The following is a 19,702-nucleotide window of genomic DNA, read 5'->3' as shown; positions in this document are numbered from 1 at the left end:
AATCGCATTTTCTTTATTCAGTGCAGTTTTTATACTAAAGAAACACATTTCGGGATGATAAGTTCTGTTCACCTTCACTAGCTTATATCTTCTGCCAATAAAAGAAGCAGTAATAATTTTGAGGAAAAAACATTAAAATATTGGATTTTTTGTTGTTCAGTCACTAAGTCATGTATTGTTTCAAAATAAGGATGTAAAGTGTTTTAATAATTTATAAATAACTGTAGAGAACTAAAGAAAAAATAACTTCCATAAATGTCTGGCTTCATACCAAATAGGCAAAGGAATTGAAATTTTCAGAATAATGCATTACAGAAAATTTCCTAAAAGAGAGCCATATAAAACATTAACCTCATGCTCTATAAAGTAAGACTATCAGAAAATTACGCTCTTGCATGATGCCACATTTTTAAGATGATGATTAGAATTTTAAACATATATAGCTGAATTACAGTAGAGAAAATTTATATGAAAAAGAATGTAATTTGCAATTCAGAGTACTTAAAGAGTCATAGTTCTTCACATATCAGAATTACTTCAAGTTTGTCATTATTTTATGAGCTTTATACTTATAAGTGGATTAACAGATTTGGATTTAATCCATCAAATTACAGGAAAACTTGTTTAAGCTTTAGTCTAATACAGTGTAATTTTCAAAAAGAAATATAAATAGGTTCAGTATTCTTGCATTGGAAAAGTATAACATAAAAATTGATGAATTAGTCATTTTTTTAGTCTAAGACTAGAATTAGAAATACAGTGTTTTTCAAATTTTAAGATTATAAGAAACACTTTATATTGCTCCAAAAATGCTTTTTAGTTATTTTTAATTTGTGAGAAATTTACTACAAACTCTAATTTAATCAGGAAGGATAAATTTTCTTCTTTAAGGGCACGTCAATAATGAGTCACTATTGGGCCTTAAGACAAACATTACTTGCTGTGAGTGTATGTATTATTTTCTACTCTTTTAAAGGCTTTTTTCCCTCTATTTTGATTTTTTATCATGTTAAACATACAGACACTGAATCCAGAGTGTATCTGTAAATATATGTACATAAGCATACCTGTGTTTACATATTTTAGCATTATATTATTATTGTATATATTATGTATATTGCATGTATATATTATTGTACTGTGATATTAATAACTTTGTAGTTTAAATGACTAGATATTATTCAGTCATGTGACCTTTTAAACATCCGTTTTACTTTTCTCAAGTGCTTTCCCTTTAAAGAATAGTATTGTCGTATATTATAATTCCCTATCAAGAGAGATTTTGAAAAATCTTAACAAAAATGTACATGATTTTATTCTCCATCTATCAATAGTGTCTCTAGAACTTGACATAGTACATATGTTTTGCTATATACCAAATAGCTTTTCTATAAGATCTTCTAGTTAAAGATGAAAACAACACAAAATGTCCATCAACCTGAAGGTGTTTAGTGATGGCTCATTCACAAAATGGAGGGCTGGGAAGCCTCCCTACCCAGTGCTTACCAAAAAAGAGGAAACATCAATGTTCTGATAGGGAATACTCTCTAGACTTACATTAATAAGTGAAACAATGAAGCTGTAAAGCTGTTGCAGTATCCCCAGAGTGGTTAATCATAAAAAATGTACCCTATTTTTCAAATTACTGTTGTCTCTACAATCAAGTTAAGGGGAACCATTTATTTTCATTAGTTGAGCTTTAATATTCCTGGTAATTTCCTGCCCACACCTCATGTTCTACTATCTAAAGAGGACAGAGAGTTATTGAGGCTTTTTGTACTCAGCACATGGCAAATACTAGAATATTATAAACTCTTATAGAAGCAAAAACTAGGATCATATACTTTATAACATCTATCTTCCTGAACATATTTAATCTATTATATGTTCTCCTTCATTTTAGAATATTAAAAGGTGAATCCGTGTTAGAGCTTGTTAAAAACATGAATGTTAGGAGTCATAAGATACACTGGGATATAGATTCTAGATTTTAAAACTTTATAAAATATATTTTTTCTTTTTACATTCATTCAGCTACCATTTGAGGAACAGATACCAAACACTGAATATCCATTTAAATGTTAGCCTTAATGATTCTGGAGAATTTTTTTATTTAAATAACATGTTTGGTTGGCAAATACATAAATGCTTATCTGTAGAACATACAAGCAAAGCCCTGAGTTTACTTCCATCTCCAAGAGAGTATACCCTTTCCATTTATATAATCATTTAAGAAATAAAAGTAAAAAATGTATCCCAGCACTAAGATTGTAGTGAAAGGTTGTTGCTGAACCACAAAAGATGCCAGGATCCTTGGCCTACGGAGAAGAATTCAATCCAGGGCCAGAGACAAGGCTTGATTGCTCAGAGTTTTTGTGTAATAAAGTTTTATTAAAGCATCAAAGAGATAGAGAAAGCTTCTTACATAAACATCAGAAGGGGGCAGAAAGAATGCCCCCTTGCTAGTGTTAGCAATGGAGTTTTATACCTTTTAATTAGTTAATACAATGAATGATTAATACAATCAATCAAAAGAATGTCTCAAGTTTGTGAAAATTTTACCAGACCCACTCCCACAATTTACATTTTAGGATAACAAGATTAGAATTTAACTAGAAAGATCCTACCAGACCCACTCCCATAATATACATTCTGAGATATCAGGATTAGTCAGGTTTTCAGGAAGGAGAAACTATCCTCAAGCAGGATACATTGTTGTTGTATAATCCCTAGTACAGAGTTTAAACTGAGTTGTGTAAATGGCTAAGACTAGATGGCTAGATCACTCACCTGGATCACTCACCTGGAACCAGAAATTTGGAATGTGAAGTCAAGTGGGCCTTAGAGAGCATCACTATGAACAAAGCTAGTGGAGGTGATTGAATTCCAATTGAGCTATTTCAAATCCTGAAAGATGATGCAGTGAAGGTACTGCATTCAATATGCCAGCAAATTTGGAAAACTCAGCAGTGGCCACAGGACTGGAAAAAGTCAGTCTTCATTCCAATCCCAAAAGAAGGCAATGCCAAAGAATGCTCAAACTACCGCACAATTGCACTCATCTCACACACTAGTAAGGTCATGCTCAAAATTCCCCAAGCCAGGCTTCAACAATATGTGAACCGTGAACTTCCTGTTGTTCAAGCTGCTTTTAAAAAAGGCAGAGGAACCAGAGATCAAATTGACAACATTCACTGGATCATTGAAAAGCAAGAGAGTTCCAGAAAAACATCTATTTCTGCTTCATTGACTATGCCAAAGCCTTTGACTGTGTGGATCATAATCAACTGTGGAACATTCTGAAAGAGATGGGAATACCAGACCACCTGACCTGCCTCTTGAGAAACCTGTGTGCAGATCAGGAACCAAAAGTTAGAACTGGACATGGAACAACAGACTGGTTCCAAATAGGAAAAGGAGTACGTCAAGGTTATATATTGTCACCCTGCTTATTTAACTTATATGCAGAGTACATCATGAGGAACACTGGGCTGGAAGAAGCACAAGCTGGAATCAAGATTGCCGGGAGAAATATCAATAACCTCAGATATGCAGATGACACCACCCTTATGGCAGAAAGTGAAGAGGAACTCAAAGGCCTCTTGATGAGGGTGAAAGAGGAGAGTGAAAAGTTTGGCTTGAAGCTCAACATTCAGAAAACGAAGATCATGGCATCTGGTCCCATCACTTCATGGGAAATAGATGGGGAAACAGTGGAAACAGTGTCAGACTTTATTTTTGGGGGCTCCAAAATCACTGCGGATGCTGACTGCAGCCGTGAAATTAAAATACACTTACTCCTTGGAAGGAAAGTTATCACCAACCTAGATAGCATATTAAAAAGCAGAGACATTACTTTGCCAACCAAGGTCCATCTAGTCAAGGCTATGGTTTTTCCCGTGGTTATGTATGGATGTGAGAGTTGGACTGTGAATAAAGCTGATTGCTGAAGAATTGATGCTTTTGAACTGTGGTGCTGGAGAAGACTCTTGAGATTTCCTTGGACTGCGAGGAGAGCCAACCAGTCCATTCTAAAGGAGATTGATCCTGGGTGTTCATTGGAAGGACTGATGCTAAAGCTGAAACTGCAATACTTTGGCCACCTCATGCAAAGAGTTGACTCACTGGAAAAGACTCTGATGGCTGGGAGGGATTGGGGGTGGGAGGAGACGGGGATGACAGAGAATGAGATGGCTGGATGGCATCACCGACTTGATGGACATGAGTTTGAGTGAACTCTGGGAGTTGGTGATGGACAGGGAGGCCTGGTGTGCTGTGATTCATGGGGTTGCAGAGAGTCGGACACGACTGAGTGACTGAACTGAACTGAACTGAGATGGCTGGATGGCATCACTGACTCGATGGACATGAGTTTGAGTGAACTCCGGGAGTTGGTCATGGACAGGGAGGCCTGGTGTGCTGTGATTTCATGGGGTCACGGAGAGTCGGACACGACTGAGCGACTGAACTGAACTGAACTGAAGGAATGTAGACAAAAAAAAATTTGTCCTTAACTCCTCCTTGAGAATTCCAGACCCCTATCTCCACTTTGACGGCCCCAGACCCCTTTCTCCTCCTTGGCGATCCTGGACTTCTTAATAATCTGCCTAGGAATTGACTCTCTCAGTAGCAGCGAACAAGAAATACACAAGTTTTCTTTCTTCATAAACTTTGTCATCTTGTGGATGAAGACAGGAAATCAACTAGAAACGAAGAGACAAGAGTTTAACTTGGTGATAAACAACCATGATGTAAATAAGCATAAAGATGAGAGTAAGTAATGAGTCCACTGAAGTAGGAGCACTTTTGCCTTCACTGTGAGAGAACTCATCAGGGAAGTCCTGAGGATGTTGCCTGAGCTGAAACCTGAGTGATCAACTGTTCACAAAACTGGAACATCTTGACAGGACAAATTGGATTATAAAGAACAGTCACCTTCCAGTACTAATTGCTGCTTTAGGATGGATTTCCATTGGTTTTGGTCTTGACTTCCTACTTCGTCTCTACTTATCCTAATCTAGATATATATAGATATATATAGATATCACAGATAAATCTAAAAGAAATAATCACAAACATGTAGCTTGCAGTATGTTGTATTTCTACTTCAAAACTCTTAATGGCTAAGGCTTAAAAGATAAAATCCATATTACTCAAACGAGCATTCTAGCTGCTAAAATTTGACTGTTTCCTACTTAAGCCATTTTAGCTCTAACTGTTTCCAGACATAAACCTTTTATTCCACTTAAGCTGCTCCAACACAAGTTGCTAATTCTTGTCTCCCTTGTTTAGTGTTTTTGGTTTGTTTTGTTTTTAACTGTTTTGTTTAGAATGCCCCTCCTCTATAATGTGTCTCTTTTTAAAGCCAACTCCAATCCCCTACCCTTGATCTGGAGCAATCTCTCTTTCCATAGAATAATTTCCACAGTTACTAATCCTGAAAACCTATCCTGTAGCTTTCAGTACTAGATATTGTTATAGGCTGTATATATTTATGTATATATCTTCTGTGTATTGACATGGAACTTATCATCTTGTAGTATGGCTAATCTTTTCTATATCATTTCTATCCCTCCAACTGAATTTTGCATTCCTTAGGAGCAGCTGTCATATTCTAGACTTCTTAGACCCTCTATGTCTTTTTGTATACTTTGTCTAAACAATGGAGTTCCTTTTTTTAAAGGTGAAATATTTTGAAATGTTTTAATTTCCTGTCACTTAAAATTTCAATAAAGAATAAATTAAAGTAATAATAATTGTGGTAGGTTGAAAATTCTTTTGGAGTTTTGTGTTCAGGATGATCTATAAAAATATCAGGAGAGCCATATAGACTTACTTATTAATTATTTAATTTTCTGGAAATGAAGACTATATGAAGAGCTGAGTAAAACTGTTATTTCTTCACTCCATTTATAAAACCAAGGGAATAAAATTTTGCCAACTGGTTGTCACTCTTTCACCTTGTGTTCGGTTGTAAAGTATTTAATTGGAAGTTGGGAGCTTGGAAACATTACTAATATAAATATATTTAATGAGTTTTAATAACAGTTTTCACTTAGAAAATTATAGGTAGTATAGATTTATGTTGGTCTGTGTGTTTTCTTTTAATTTGTGTTTAAACATTTTAAACCTTCATGTTAAAGTATGTGTTTATTTCATTTTATTAATTTGATGTCATTCATTTATTTATTTTTGTTTTCTTCTTTTCAAGGCCCTGTGGAATCCTACATGCACTGAAGGTTTATTTAAACCAGTTCATAATATTTCAACCTAGCTTACATCATTATTTGATAATAAATGTATCACAAATCTGACATGCTAAATATCAAATCAATTTTCCATTATTTCTTACATTAGCTATTTCTCAGAGTATATAATACAGAAACGTTTCCATTCCAAATATTTCACACTTTTTGCATTTGTACACAATTGCATAAAATATTAGTGGATGTAGTTTAACATTCCTACCTTGCTGTATTTTTAAAACAAAAATAGACTTTTAATCTTAAATTATCTCTATATACAGCTGTTCTAAATATAATATTCCACTTGGCAGCACATATTTTTTGTTTAACCTTCTCATCCATGTCATTTGTGTCTCTGGTTATAGTCTTTGTTTAATTTCACTATATATTCTATGTATATTAGATAAATTTGAAAGCAGTGATTCTAATTTGGCCCATCATTGCATAACAATTCTTACTGAAGAACTAAATTGCCTCTATTTTTCCCTTTCATTGAGATCAAAAGATGAAAATATATGTCTTCAAATGAAGTAAATCATGAAGGGTCTTATTCTCTCTGTAGATAGTAAAAAAAATTATATAAAAGTTTATTGGCTATTGACCTCATATTGAGGAGAAGTTTGTTGAATGTCTCATTAAAAAAATAAAAAACCCTGTCTCCTGGACTTGGCATCATGGCCTGATTTCTGTGTGTCCTTGTTTATTACCTTTCTATAATACCTCACTTTAATTGTCAAATGCCCAGTGGCAACAAGGCACTCTTGAATGTTGTAGTTTATTGAAAGGATAAGTGACCGAACCCAGAAATGTCTCAGTCTCGTAGTGGAATGGCAACAGAGGAGCCGCAGGGCTAAGGAGAGGAAAGCAGGCTTTACTGAATTCTTTATTTTTTTAAACAGGAAGTGAAATAATCATAGTTAATGGTGGTAACATTTAGAACTATGCTATGAAATTTCCTAAGTTATTTGACTCATTTGTAACATATAATATGCACGACAAAAGTTGGGTTTAAATCATGGTATTAAAATAAACTATATTTATTCACTTGAAAACATTGTATGTGTCCTTGTTGACTTTGCTCTTTTAAAAACATAAAATACATCTTTTTATGATTCAGGATATGAAAATGATTTTGTTCCTCTAACAGTTTTGTAGAGTTTATTCTTCTGTTCTTATCTGTTGCTACTTATTGTCTTACTTTATATTTAAAACCTTAAGTGTAGATAATGTAAGCAATTCCATTACCTACAATAAAGCACTCCTCTGGTAAAGATTTTTATCAGCTTGAATGGTCAATATCATTTTGAAGAAGGAAAAAAAATTCAATTAAAGATATTTTGACTAGGATTCAAAAGAAAAAATAAATGTGTTAGCAAGTAGATTAAGTCAATAAAGAAAGGTACTTTTTCTCTCAAAAGCAATGTAGCAGAAACTGTCAATATAGACAAAAAAACCACCTACCTGAAAAGCTACTGTTTTATGATTGCTCTTTAATACCAGTAAGGCATTTCGGGCTGCTTCCTTGGAAACCTTATTATTTTTTTTTTTTCATTTTTTTTAATGGAATTGGGCTGAATATACATCAGTGAACATGTTTATCAGCTAATCATTTTGCTTTCATGGTGAAATATATTCAGACTTTCCAGCAATATTTGTTATGTAGAAGGCAATGGCAAGCCACTCCAGTACTATTGCCTAGAAAATCCCATGGATGGAGGAGCCTGGTAGGCTGCAGTCTGTGGGGTCGCTAAAAGTCGGACACAACTGAGCGACTTCACTTTCACTTTTCATTTTCACACATTGGAGAAGGAAATGGCAACCCACTCCAGTGTTCTTGCCTGGAGAATCCCAGGGACGGGGGAGCCTGGTGGGCTTCCATCTATGGGGTCACACAAAGTCGGACATGACTGAAGTGACTTAGCAGCAGCAGCAGCTTGATCATTTAGCTATTAAAATGTTTTATATTTTCTTGATTACATTAAACATTAATTAAAAATAGGAATTAATGGACTTTTCTTTTTGTTTTTTTAGAAAAGTGTGTAAGAATCATTAAAATCACTGCACTATATTCCAAGGTGTAACAAAACTGAGGTTTATTGTTTCTCAAAGAAAGCAGCATGAGGTGTAAAAATATATCTGACAAACACAGTGCAATATCAGTACTAACTGATGAAAGAAGTGTTGTGCTATGATATTATGCCTACTTATTTGTCTGAAATAGTTTATAATAATTAACTAAAAATAAGAGATAAACAAGCTTAATTAAATTTATATTCCAAATAAGGAAAGTGGAACTTAAGTTGAGTGACCTTCTCAAGTTCATTTAACTTTTCTAACAAACATTAAAGTTGTGGATTGCGTTGTAGGTGTTCCAGATTCAAAAGTCAGGATTTTGTTTTCCTGATTTCAGATGCTGGTGGATTACATGATTGCAAAACTCAATACAAATTGTACTTGGATTACATATGCATACTTGTATAATATACATACATTATCTACTGTTAAAGGTTGTGTTTACTTTAAATCTGCATTATAGACTAGGCATAATGGTGATGATAAAGATTTACTATGTGAATGTCTGAGATATATAATACATGAGCTAAGGAATTAATTTTATAATGTTAGAATTAATCATTCACATATCAGGAAGTGCTTAGAAGAAAAACCATAGACAGTTTGGCTAGATGTTTTAACAATTATTAACATGTTTTATTTATATCAAATCATTTTGAAAATTTAATTTTTCATGCCCTGAAATACATGCACATTAAATGTTCTTATTTATAGTATTTTAAAATATAAATAACTTATTATTCTTGGTTAGATTTAAGACATATAACTGTGTTTTAAATGATTTTTTAATGAAGACTCTAAAGTAGGTACATGTTATGATACACATGTGATTTTTATTATGGCATACACAAAATCTTCCTTACTAAAGTTTTCAAAATTGTTATTATTTTTCATAATTACCTAAATTTGATATTGTTTTAAATATTTATTTATTTAGAAAACAAAATGTATTTTTCCATATTTAACTTCATGCTAGAGGCAGGAATGTCTTAATAACAGAATGTTTTTCATGATTTTATTTTGTGCCTACGTGTTCATACAGGACTGTCTAAATGTTGTTTGATCATATCTTAATTTCTTACATATAATCACACTTTCTATAAGAAATATTCATCTCAGTGCTTTTGGGGGCAATAGTAATTGCTATTATGATATGTTTTTTCACTCTCCTCTTTCGCTTTCATCAAGAGGCTCCTTAGTTCTTCTTCACTTTTCTGCCATAAGGGTGGTGTCGTCTGCATATCTGAGGTTATTGATATTTCTCTATGTAGTTATGCTTGTAGTTGATTACAAATACTTTTGGAGAAAATCTAAGGTAAAACAATCACTGTGTTTGAGTGACAAAAGACTTAAAATCAGTCTTGGTTAAAGGTCTAGTAATAGTTCACCGAAAAAAATAATAATAATTAAAAAGATATTTTTGGTTGGCATACAAAATTGTAAAATAGCTAAAATTGTGACTGATCATACTAGTACATATCAGATTCTTTTAAAAATAATTTCACATACTTTCTAGAACACATATTAATAATATATATTCATGTAGATATAATCTAAGAAGTTTAAATGTAACTTTTTATTTGACAATCTTTCTCATGCAATTTAAAATATCACATAAGTATATATAAATTAACATCCTTTTTTCTTTTTCTTTTTTTAAATAAGGAGAGAACATAAGTCTTTTGAGATCTTCCAGGTATCCTCTGGAAATTCTCAGTTATTTTGAAATCCAAAAGACTACATTCAAAATTGGACTTGAGGAAGTTTATTAAAAATGGTTAGCAAATTTAGAAAATTCAGCAGTAGCTGCAGGGCTGGAAAATGTTAGTGTTCATTCTAAGCCCAAGGAAAGGCAATGCCAAAGAATGTTCAAACTACTGCACAATTGCGCTCATCTCACACACTAGCAAAGTAATGCTCAAAATTCTCCAAGCTAGGCTTCAACAGTACGTGAACCAAGCACTTCCAGATGTTCAAACTGAATTTAGAAAAGGCAGAGAAGCCAGAGATCAAACTGCCAACATCCACTGGATCATAGAAAAAGCAAGGGAATTCCAGAAAAATATCTACTATTGCTTATTGACTGTGCTAAAGTCTTTGACTGTGTGGACCACAACAAACTGTAGAAAATTCTTAAAGAGATGGGAATACCAGACCACCTTATCTGCCTCCTGAAGAACCTATATGCAGGTCAAGAAGCAACAGTTAGGACCAGACAAGGAACAATGGACTGGTTCCAAATAGGAAAAGAGTACGTCAAGGCTGTATATTGTCACCCTGCTTATTTAACTTATATGCAGACTACATCATGCAAAATGCTAGGCTGGGTGAAGCGCAAGCTGAAATCAAGACTGCAGAGAGAAATATCAATAACCTCAGAAATGCAGATGATACCGCCCTTATGGCAGAAAGCAAATAGGAACTAAAGAGCCTCTTGATGAAGGAGAAAGAGGAGAGAGACAAAAAGCTGACTTTAAACTCAACATTCAAAAAATGAGGATCATGGCATTCAGTCCAATCACTTTATGACAAATAGATGGGGAAACAATAGAAACAGTGATAGACTTTATTTTCTTGGGCTCCAGAAACACTGTAGATGGTGACTGCAGCCATGAAATTAATAAATGCTTGCTCCTTGGAAGAAAAGCTGTGACAAACCTGAAGTGAAGTGAAGTGAAGTGAAAGGCGCTCAGTCGTGTCCGACTCTTTGAGACCCCATGGACTGAACAGTCCATGGAATTCTCCAGGCCAGAATACTGGAGTGGGTACCCTTTCCCTTCTCCAAGGGATCTTCCCGACCCAGGGATCAAACCCAGGTCTCCTGCATTGCAGGCGGATCCTTTACCAGCTGAGCCACTGGGGAAGCCAGACAATATTAAGAAAACTGAGACATTACCCTGCCAACAAAGGTCCGTCTAGTGAAGGCTATGGTTTTTCCAGTAGTCATGTATGGATGTGAGAGTTGGACTTTAAAGAAGGTTGAGTGCTGAAGAATTGGTGCTTTTGAACTGTGGTGTTGGAGAAGACTCTTGAGAGTCCCTTGGGCTGCAAGGATATCCAACCAGTTAATCCTAAAGGAAATACATCCTGAATATTTATTGGAAGGAATGATGCTGAAACTGAAGCTCCAATACTGTGGCCACCTGTTGTGAAGAACTGACTCATTGGAAAAGACCCTGATGCTGGGAATAATTGAAGATGGGAGGATAAGGGACGAGAGGATGAGGTGTTTGTATGGCATCACCGACTCAATGGACACGAGTTTAAGCAAGCTCAGGGGGATGGTAAAAGACAGGGAAGCCTGGTGTACTGGAGTCCATGGGGTCACATAGTCGGACTCGACTGAGCGGCTGAACAAAATGTCAAATAGTGATTAAATAGCATCAGTCATTGTGAAGCAAAAATTTAGTTTATTGAACCAAAGTAGCAGTGAAATCATTTCAGAGGCAAGTACAGAACATTACATGATTGTAAACACACACAAACATACATACACACAGAAACAATTTCATAAGACCAAGATCTTTGTTACCAAAATGGATTATATTAAATCTTAAAAAATAAACTTTTTAATCTAAAAGCACAACAATAAAATAAAGAAAAAAAATTTAACAGAGTTAAAATTAAACTATGGTTTTGTTTTGATATATTATTGAACTCATTTTTTAAAGCCTTACAAATAAATCTACTCAATTTTAACCAGCTTTGACCACACAATATAAAATTTATTTTCTACAAACCTTCTGCAACTTTCTATATCCATCTAGGTTTTATCTTATTATTTTTCCTTTCTTATTCCAGAATAGCCACTCATTTTTTAGACAAAATTAATTTTTTATTTTTGCAACAGCATATTCTATATTTCTTATATACTGATCATATTTTCTCCCTGTATGTTATAATGCAAAGTTATTTTCCTTTGCTCTTATTGTTTTTAATAACTTTAAGTATTGATTATAAATTTTAAGGGTTAGTAACGTTCACGTGCCAATGAAAATGAGGAAGCAGGCATTTGTGAATTGTCATATATTAGCATTCTATAGTGGAGAAGGCAATGGCAACCCACTCCAGTGTTCTTGCCTGGAGAATCCCAGGGATGGCGGAGCCTGGTGGGCTGCCGTCTATGGGGTCGCACAGAGTCAAACACGAATGAAGCAACTTAGCAGCAGCAGCAGCATTCTATAGTACGTTAGCAAATTCATAAATACACAATTATAAACTTTATAATTCTTCAGTTCAGTCGCTCAGTCATGTCCAACTCTTTGCAACCCCGTGAATCACAACAAACCAGGCCTCCCTGTCCATTACCAACTCCTGGAGTTCACTAAACTCATGTCCATCAAGTCGGTGATGCCATTCAGCCATCTCATTCTCTGTCGTCCCCTTCTCCTCCTGCCCCCAATCCCTCCCAGCATCAGAGTCTTTTCCAATGAGTCAACTCTTCACATGAGGTAGCCAAAGTATTGGAGTTTCAGCTTTAGCATCAGTCCTTCCAATGGACACCCAGGACTGATCTCCTTTAGAATGGACTGGTTGGATCTCCTTGCGGTCCAAGGGACTCTCAAGAGTCTTCTCCAGCACCACAGTTCAAAAGCATCAATTCTTCGGCACTCAGCTTTCTTCACAGTCCAACTCTCACATCCATACATGACCACTAGAAAAACCATAGCCTTGACTAGACAGAACTTTGTTGGCAAAGTAATGTCTCTGTTTTTTAAAATGCTATCTAGGTTGGTCATAACTTTCCTTCCAAGGAGTAAGTGTCTTTTAATTTCATGGCTGCAATCAGCATCCGCAGTGATTTTGGAGCCCCAAAAAATAAAGTCTGACACTGTTTATAATTCTTAGAGATATACTTTTCATATATAATTTTTAATATGGAAAAGACATGTTTAAATGTAGACTCAAATATCTTTGGTCTCTCTGTTAAAAGTGAAAAACAAAAGTGAATATCTTATGTAGTAATTAATATGCCAGGGTTCAAGTAGCTTATTTGGAAATGATTTAAATATATAATGAATACTCTTTAGTCATTACTTAATATAACATAGTATAAACTTATTCATATCTATATAAGTTATTTGTTTTTTTTTAACAATCATGCTTAGATTAGACATCAAGTAGCTAACCACCTTTTAAGTTATAATATTATGTTGACAAGCTTTATAACATTGATATAGAATGAGTTTATATGACTAGTAAAGCCTGGTAGGAGAGGCTGTATGTTTTCATTACATTTAATATTGACATCTCTGAAAACATGTCTGCTTTCATTAAACCAACAATCTTACATTAACCTCCGTTTATCAAAGACTATACCAGATTATGTAAACTTGAAAATCATCTGGTTAGTTTCTATAGTTCTGGGAATTTTAGGAATACTTAATTCCTAGAAATACTTTTTTCTTTAAGTGTATTAAATATAGACTATTAAATATATATGTATTAAATATGTATCTTTTTTTAAATGCCATATGTATATATGTGTGTGTATATATATATACACACACATACATACACAATTTGGGCTTCCCAGGTGACTCAGGGATTAAGAATCCGCCTGCCATGCAGGAGAGGCAAGTTTGATCCCTGGGTAGGAAGATCCCCTGGAGGAGGAAGTGGCAACCCTTTTTTTTTTTTCTCAAGATGATTTTATTTGCATGCTTTAAAAGTCCTTTTAGAGAAGCTATTTTTTTGAGACAGTTTGTCTTTTACAAGCTTCTGAATGCCAACCAAACAATGCATTTTATTGTCTCTAAGAAATGTGAAGTCCACTTTCCTAGGTTTTCCCTTAAGGTAGGTTATCTATTCTAAGTTAATCATTCCCAAAAATGGCCCCTACAATTCCAAATTATCCAAAATTATTCATTTTCCAAATAGGCAAAAGTTGCTGGTCCATAGTGAGTATACATATAACACCCCAGGAGATTTTTTTTTTTTTTAACAGAAGTGGAAAATGTTTTAGACTACTTAGAACCTGTCTTTACATTTAAATTCCCTAAGACATCTTAACTATGAAGGGTCCTGTTTCTTAACAGCTGTTCCAAAACACAGAGATTCACGTTTCCTTCCTTTTGAAGAGAATGGGGTAAATTACCAAGAAGCCTCTGTCAACTAAAAATAGATGTACAACTTAAGAGTTGTGAGTTAAGTTTTATTTGGGGCAAAGTGAGGACTGCAGCCTGGGAGACAGCACGTCAGCTCTGAGACAGTGCTCCAAAGAGGCAGTGGGAGGAAGGTCAATATGTAAGGTTTTGGTGAAGGCAGAGTTCAATACCATTAAGCAGTTATTTTACAAAAGGTTTTCTGCTGGTCATGAGGATCAGACATCACCATAAAGGGATTTGGTGCTTTTCTAGATATGAGGAGATGGAAGGATTGAGACGATAAAATTTGTTGCTAAAAACATCTAACTATCTAAAGACCTGTCCCACCATATTTCCTGGAGCACAGGGTGCCTCACTCCACTTTGAACTTCCTCAGGGGATGTTGAAGGTCAACAGCTGCAGCAGCACAGGGTTCAGTCTCCACAGAGGCAGATGGCAAATGCTCTTGTTGTTCAGTCATTGGCAATGCTCTTGGCAAATCCCAATTTATGATTGACACCTTAGTAAACAAACTACAGATCTGCACAATAAAGTCAGAGCTCAAAATGCAAAGAGAGCAGAGGACTTAACCTCAAACTCCAGGGTCAACAAGAAAGCATTAGAACCTGATTACTCACTGGCCTTGAGGTAATTGGGGGTCTTTTCTGAATCATAACTTCTGACACCAAAAGCTGTCAGAAATCTGTAAATAGCAAAGTTAACCCAACGAGGAGTAATTAGCAAGAGTTTATTGTACACATAAGAACAGTTTGCAAGCTGGGTGTGTTCAAATTCTGAGACTAAAAAGCTCAGCACTCAGGGGCATGATGTCACAAATGAATTAAAAGGGAAAGTGAGGAAGTTGTTTAACTTTTATAATGATTAGTCATTGTAATGGGTGCTTCCTGATGGCAGGAGATTTGTTAAAAGTGATTATCTCAAGGTTTTTAGGAAGATGACTTAGGATTGTCAGAGTAATTTACAAGAAATAACCTAAGTTAAGTTTTGCTTATGTTCATGAAATAAAATAGATATAATTTTGCTTAGGTGGCTTAAATGGTTTTCTTTGCTCAGGGAATTGTCAAGTCTGGTCTTCACTTTTTTTTTTTTTGTCTTTTTTTTTCACTTTTTATTTTCATCACTTTTTATTTTCTGTTCTGTTTTTTTCTTTTTTTTTTTGCTTTTCATGTTTGTTTATTTTTTTCTATATTGTCCTTATGTTCTACAATGTGCATGTAATATTGATGAAATAAAAATACAAACAGTGACATGTGCAAATGCATAAACACACACATCCAAAATCCACACTTATTCATTTCAGAATTAATACTTCTGAGTTAAGTGATCATTTTCAAGGCAGATAACTGGCACAGTGATCTTCAGCTTGTCCTGGCTCATACCACTATTTCACTTGCTTTCCTCTGAACTCTCACTGAATCTTTCCCAAACAAGCGTTCTGAGGAGTGCTAAACATTCTGTTTTATTTATTTATTTTTTTTTTAATTTTTATTAAAAAAGCACAAATGCAAAGAAATGAACAGAGGAAAATTTATGCGTCGAACCTGGACTGGTCACTTATGATAATATACATGCTACAATTCCATTCTCCCCAATCATTCCACCTTCACCCTCTCCCACAGAGTCCCAAAGACTGTTCTAAATGCCTATGTCTCTTTTGCAGTCTCTTATACAGGGTTCAGGTTACCATTTTTCTAAATTCCATATATATGCGTTAATATACAGTATTGATGTTCTTCTTTCTGGCTTACTTCACTCTGTATAATTGGCTCCAATTTCATCCACCTCATTAAAACCGATTCAAATGCATTCTTTTTGATGGCTGAGAAATACTCCATTGTGTATATGTACCAAAGCTTTCTTATCCATTCATCTGCAGATGGACATCTAGGTTGCTTCCATGTCCTGGCTATTATAAACAGTGCTGCAATGAACATTGGAGTACATGTGTCTCTTTCAATTCTGGTTTCCTCGGTGTGTATGCCCAGGAGTGCGATCGCTGGATCATATGGCAGTTCTATTTCCAGTTTTCTGAGGAATCTCCACACTGTTCTCCATAGTGGCTGTACTAGTTTGCATTCCCACCAACAGTGTAAGAGGGTTCCCTTCTCTCCACACCCTCTCCAGCATTTATTGCATGTAGACTTTTGGATAGCAGCCATTCTGACTGGTGTGACATGGTATCTCATTGTGGTTTTGATTTGCATTTCTCTGATGATGAGGGATGTTGAGCATTTTTTCATGTGTTTGTTAGCCATCTTTATGTCTTCTTTGGAGAAATGTCTGTTTAGTTCTTTGGCCCATTTTTTGATTGGGTCACTTAGTTTTCTGGAATTAAGCTGCAGGAGCTGCTTGTATAATTTGGAGATTAATCCTTTATCAGTTGCTTCATTTGCTATTATTTTCTCCCATTCTGAAGGCTGTCTTTTCACCTTGCTTAGAGTTTCCTTTGCTGTGCAGAAGCTTTTGATTTTAATTAGGTCCCATTTCTTTCTTTTTGCTTTTATTTCCAATATTCTGGGAAGTGGGTCTTGGAGGATCCTGCTGTGATTTATGTCGGAGAGTGTTTTGCCTACGTTCTCCTCTAGGAGCATTATAGTTTCTGGTCTTACATTTAGATCTTTAATCCATTTTGAGTTTATTTTGGTGTATGGTGTTAGGAAGTGTTCTAGTTTCATTCTTTTACAAGTGACTGACCAGTTTTCCCAGCACCACTTGTTAAAGAGACTGTCTTTTCTCCATTTTATATTCTTGCCTCCTTTGTCGAAGATAAGGTGTCCATAGGAGCGTGGGTTTATCTCTGGGCTTTCTATTTTGTTCCATTGATCTATATTTCTGTCTTTATGCCATTACCATACTGTCTTGATGACTGTGGCTTTGTAATAGAGCCTGAAGTCTGGCAGGTTAATTCCCCCAGTTCCATTCTTCTTCCTCAAAATTGCTTTGGCTATTCGAGGTTTTTTGTATTTCCATACAAATTGTGAGATTATTTGTTCTAGTTCTGTGAAAAATATTGTTGGTAGCTTGATAGGGATTGCATTGAATGTATAAATTACTTTGGGTAGTATACTCATTTTTACAATATTTATTCTTCCAATCCACGAACACAGTATATTTCTCCATCTATTCGTGTCCTCTTTGATTACTTTCACTAGTGTTTTATAGTTTTCTATGTACAAGTCTTTTGTTTCCTTTGGTAGATATATTCCTAAGTATTTAATTGTTTTCGTTGCAACAGTGAATGGAATAGTTTCCTTAATTTCTCTATTTTCTCATTATTAGTGTATAGGAATGCAAGGGATTTCTGTGTGTTGATTTTATATCCTGCAACTTTACTGTAATCATTGATTAGCTCTAGTAGTTTTCTGGTAGAGTCTTTAGGGTTTTCTGTGTAGAGGATCATGTCATCAGCGAACAGTGAAAGCTTTACTTCTTCTTTTCCAATTTCTATTCCTTTTATGTCTTTTTCTGCTCTGATTGCTGTGGCCAAAACTTCCAGAACTATGTTGAATAGTAGAGGTGAGAGTGGGCACCCTTGTCTTGTTCCTGACTTTAGGGGAAATGCTTTCAGTTTTTCATCATTGAGGATAATGTTTGCTGTGGGTTTGTCATATATAGCTTTTATTATGTTGAGGTATGTCCCTTCAATTCCCACTTTCTGGAGGGTTTTTATCAAAAATGGATGTTGAATTTTGTCGAAGGCTTTCTCTGCATCTATTGAGATAATCATATGAAGAAATAACCTAAGTTAAGTTTTGCTTATGTTCATGAAATAAAATAGATATAATTTTGCTTAGGTGGCTTAAATGGTTTTCTTTGCTCAGGGAATTGTCAAGTCTGGTCTTCACTTTGTATTTAATTTTAATACAAAAAAATAGAAGTAGGTAAAATATTCAAAGTAATTGGTTGAGCATAAGTTTGATTTGTCAACTAAACTTTTATAGGAAATCATGATTTGCATGGATTCACATTACTTTCATTTATTTAGAGAATATTTATTATGTGCTTACAATATGCTGGGACTTCCCTGTGGCTCAGATGGTAAAGCATCTGCCTACAGTGCAGGAGACCTGGGTTCAATCCCTGGGTCGGGAAGATCTCCTGGATGGAGAAGGAAATGGCAACCCACTCTAGTATTCTTGCCTGGAAAATTCCATGGATAGAGGAGCCTGGTAGGTTACAGTCCATGGGACTGCAAAGAGTCGGACACTACTGAGCAACTTCACTTGCACTTGCACTTACAATATGCTGGGCCCTGGGGTAATATACATATATATGTAATACTGCATACCAAAGAATCATAGATGAGTATAGACTATCAGAATATAAAAGATTGATAATGTTTTATAATTATGATAGCAAATATGTCTGAAATATGGTACTTTTAGAAATAGAATGTAGTTCAGCATAATTAGATCTATCAATTGATTTTTAGGATTATCTTATAGATTTATACATATAGAAAGAGAATAGATGCTAACATATTTACGTACCTTTGAGTTTCAAATGCAGGCACGCTTAGTGTTTTTTACTATATTCTGCTTGCTTTTATTTATTGCTCTATGAAACAGGCACATTTGGTATCCATTCATGTGGGCAGCCGTGGTCCATAGGAACCCAGTTTAATCCTTTCGTTTGATCAAATATATAAGTTACTTCAACTTTAATAAGAAAACAATCATAAAATATGACTGGATAACACAAAACACGTAAGTTGGTATTAATAAATAGTAGTAAATATTAACTTGAAAGAATACCATATTATTAAATTGCTAAATTATAACAAAAAAAACAACACAAAGTGGTAAATAGAAAAAGGTAGGGTGTAGTCATTCTCATGTGATATATTCAGGAAAATAAATCATTACAATGCAGTTTAAAAAAATATCATGTCATTCATTTGACAAAATATTTTTGAGAATCTGATATATGCCAAGTACTTCTGTAGATTCTGGACATACAAAGTAAAAATAACTATAATCCACCATATGGTCTTTTCATCTCATTCACTAATGATAACTATAAGTTGTAGGCCTTGTCATTATCCCTACTCTACAGATGTCACAATAAGTGCTCAGTGTCCCCCAAGCTAGTCTGGTGAGACCAAACATGTTAACACATCACACACCTCAACCAGGTACAGTGTTAGAGTGATTATCTCTATCTGAAAGGTGCAAAAAAGGCAGTGATACTTTCATTTCATTGCAAAACAGATTGGAAGAGAGGTGTGCAGAAAGAATCACAGTTAATACCAACTCTCTGACCCGACTATTTTCTAAA

General features: G+C 34.8%; 1 protein-coding gene across 3 annotated transcripts in view; it reads left to right on the top strand.

Annotated features, from left to right (window-relative positions):
- Positions 1–19,702, top strand: part of CCSER1 (coiled-coil serine rich protein 1) — a 1,509,256-nt gene that overhangs the window by 847,548 nt on the left and 642,006 nt on the right. The window contains exon 10 of one of the 3 annotated variants that reach the window (XM_055435115.2): positions 6,212–8,094. The exons of the other annotated variants lie outside the window; for them this stretch is intronic. Coding sequence (XP_055291090.2) covers positions 6,212–6,274 — 63 coding nt within the window. The 3' untranslated portion in view covers positions 6,275–8,094. Of the gene's footprint in view, positions 1–6,211; positions 8,095–19,702 lie in introns of those variants that run through there. 3 annotated transcript variants of the gene reach the window in all.

Source organism: Moschus berezovskii, chromosome 5 (genome assembly GCF_049115385.1).
Source record: "Moschus berezovskii isolate FMDL1 chromosome 5, NW_MosBer_1.0, whole genome shotgun sequence".
NCBI classification, from domain to species: domain Eukaryota; kingdom Metazoa; phylum Chordata; class Mammalia; order Artiodactyla; family Moschidae; genus Moschus; species Moschus berezovskii.
The sequence above is the reverse complement of the archived record's forward strand: the minus strand, read 5'-3'. Positions and strand labels throughout refer to the sequence as shown.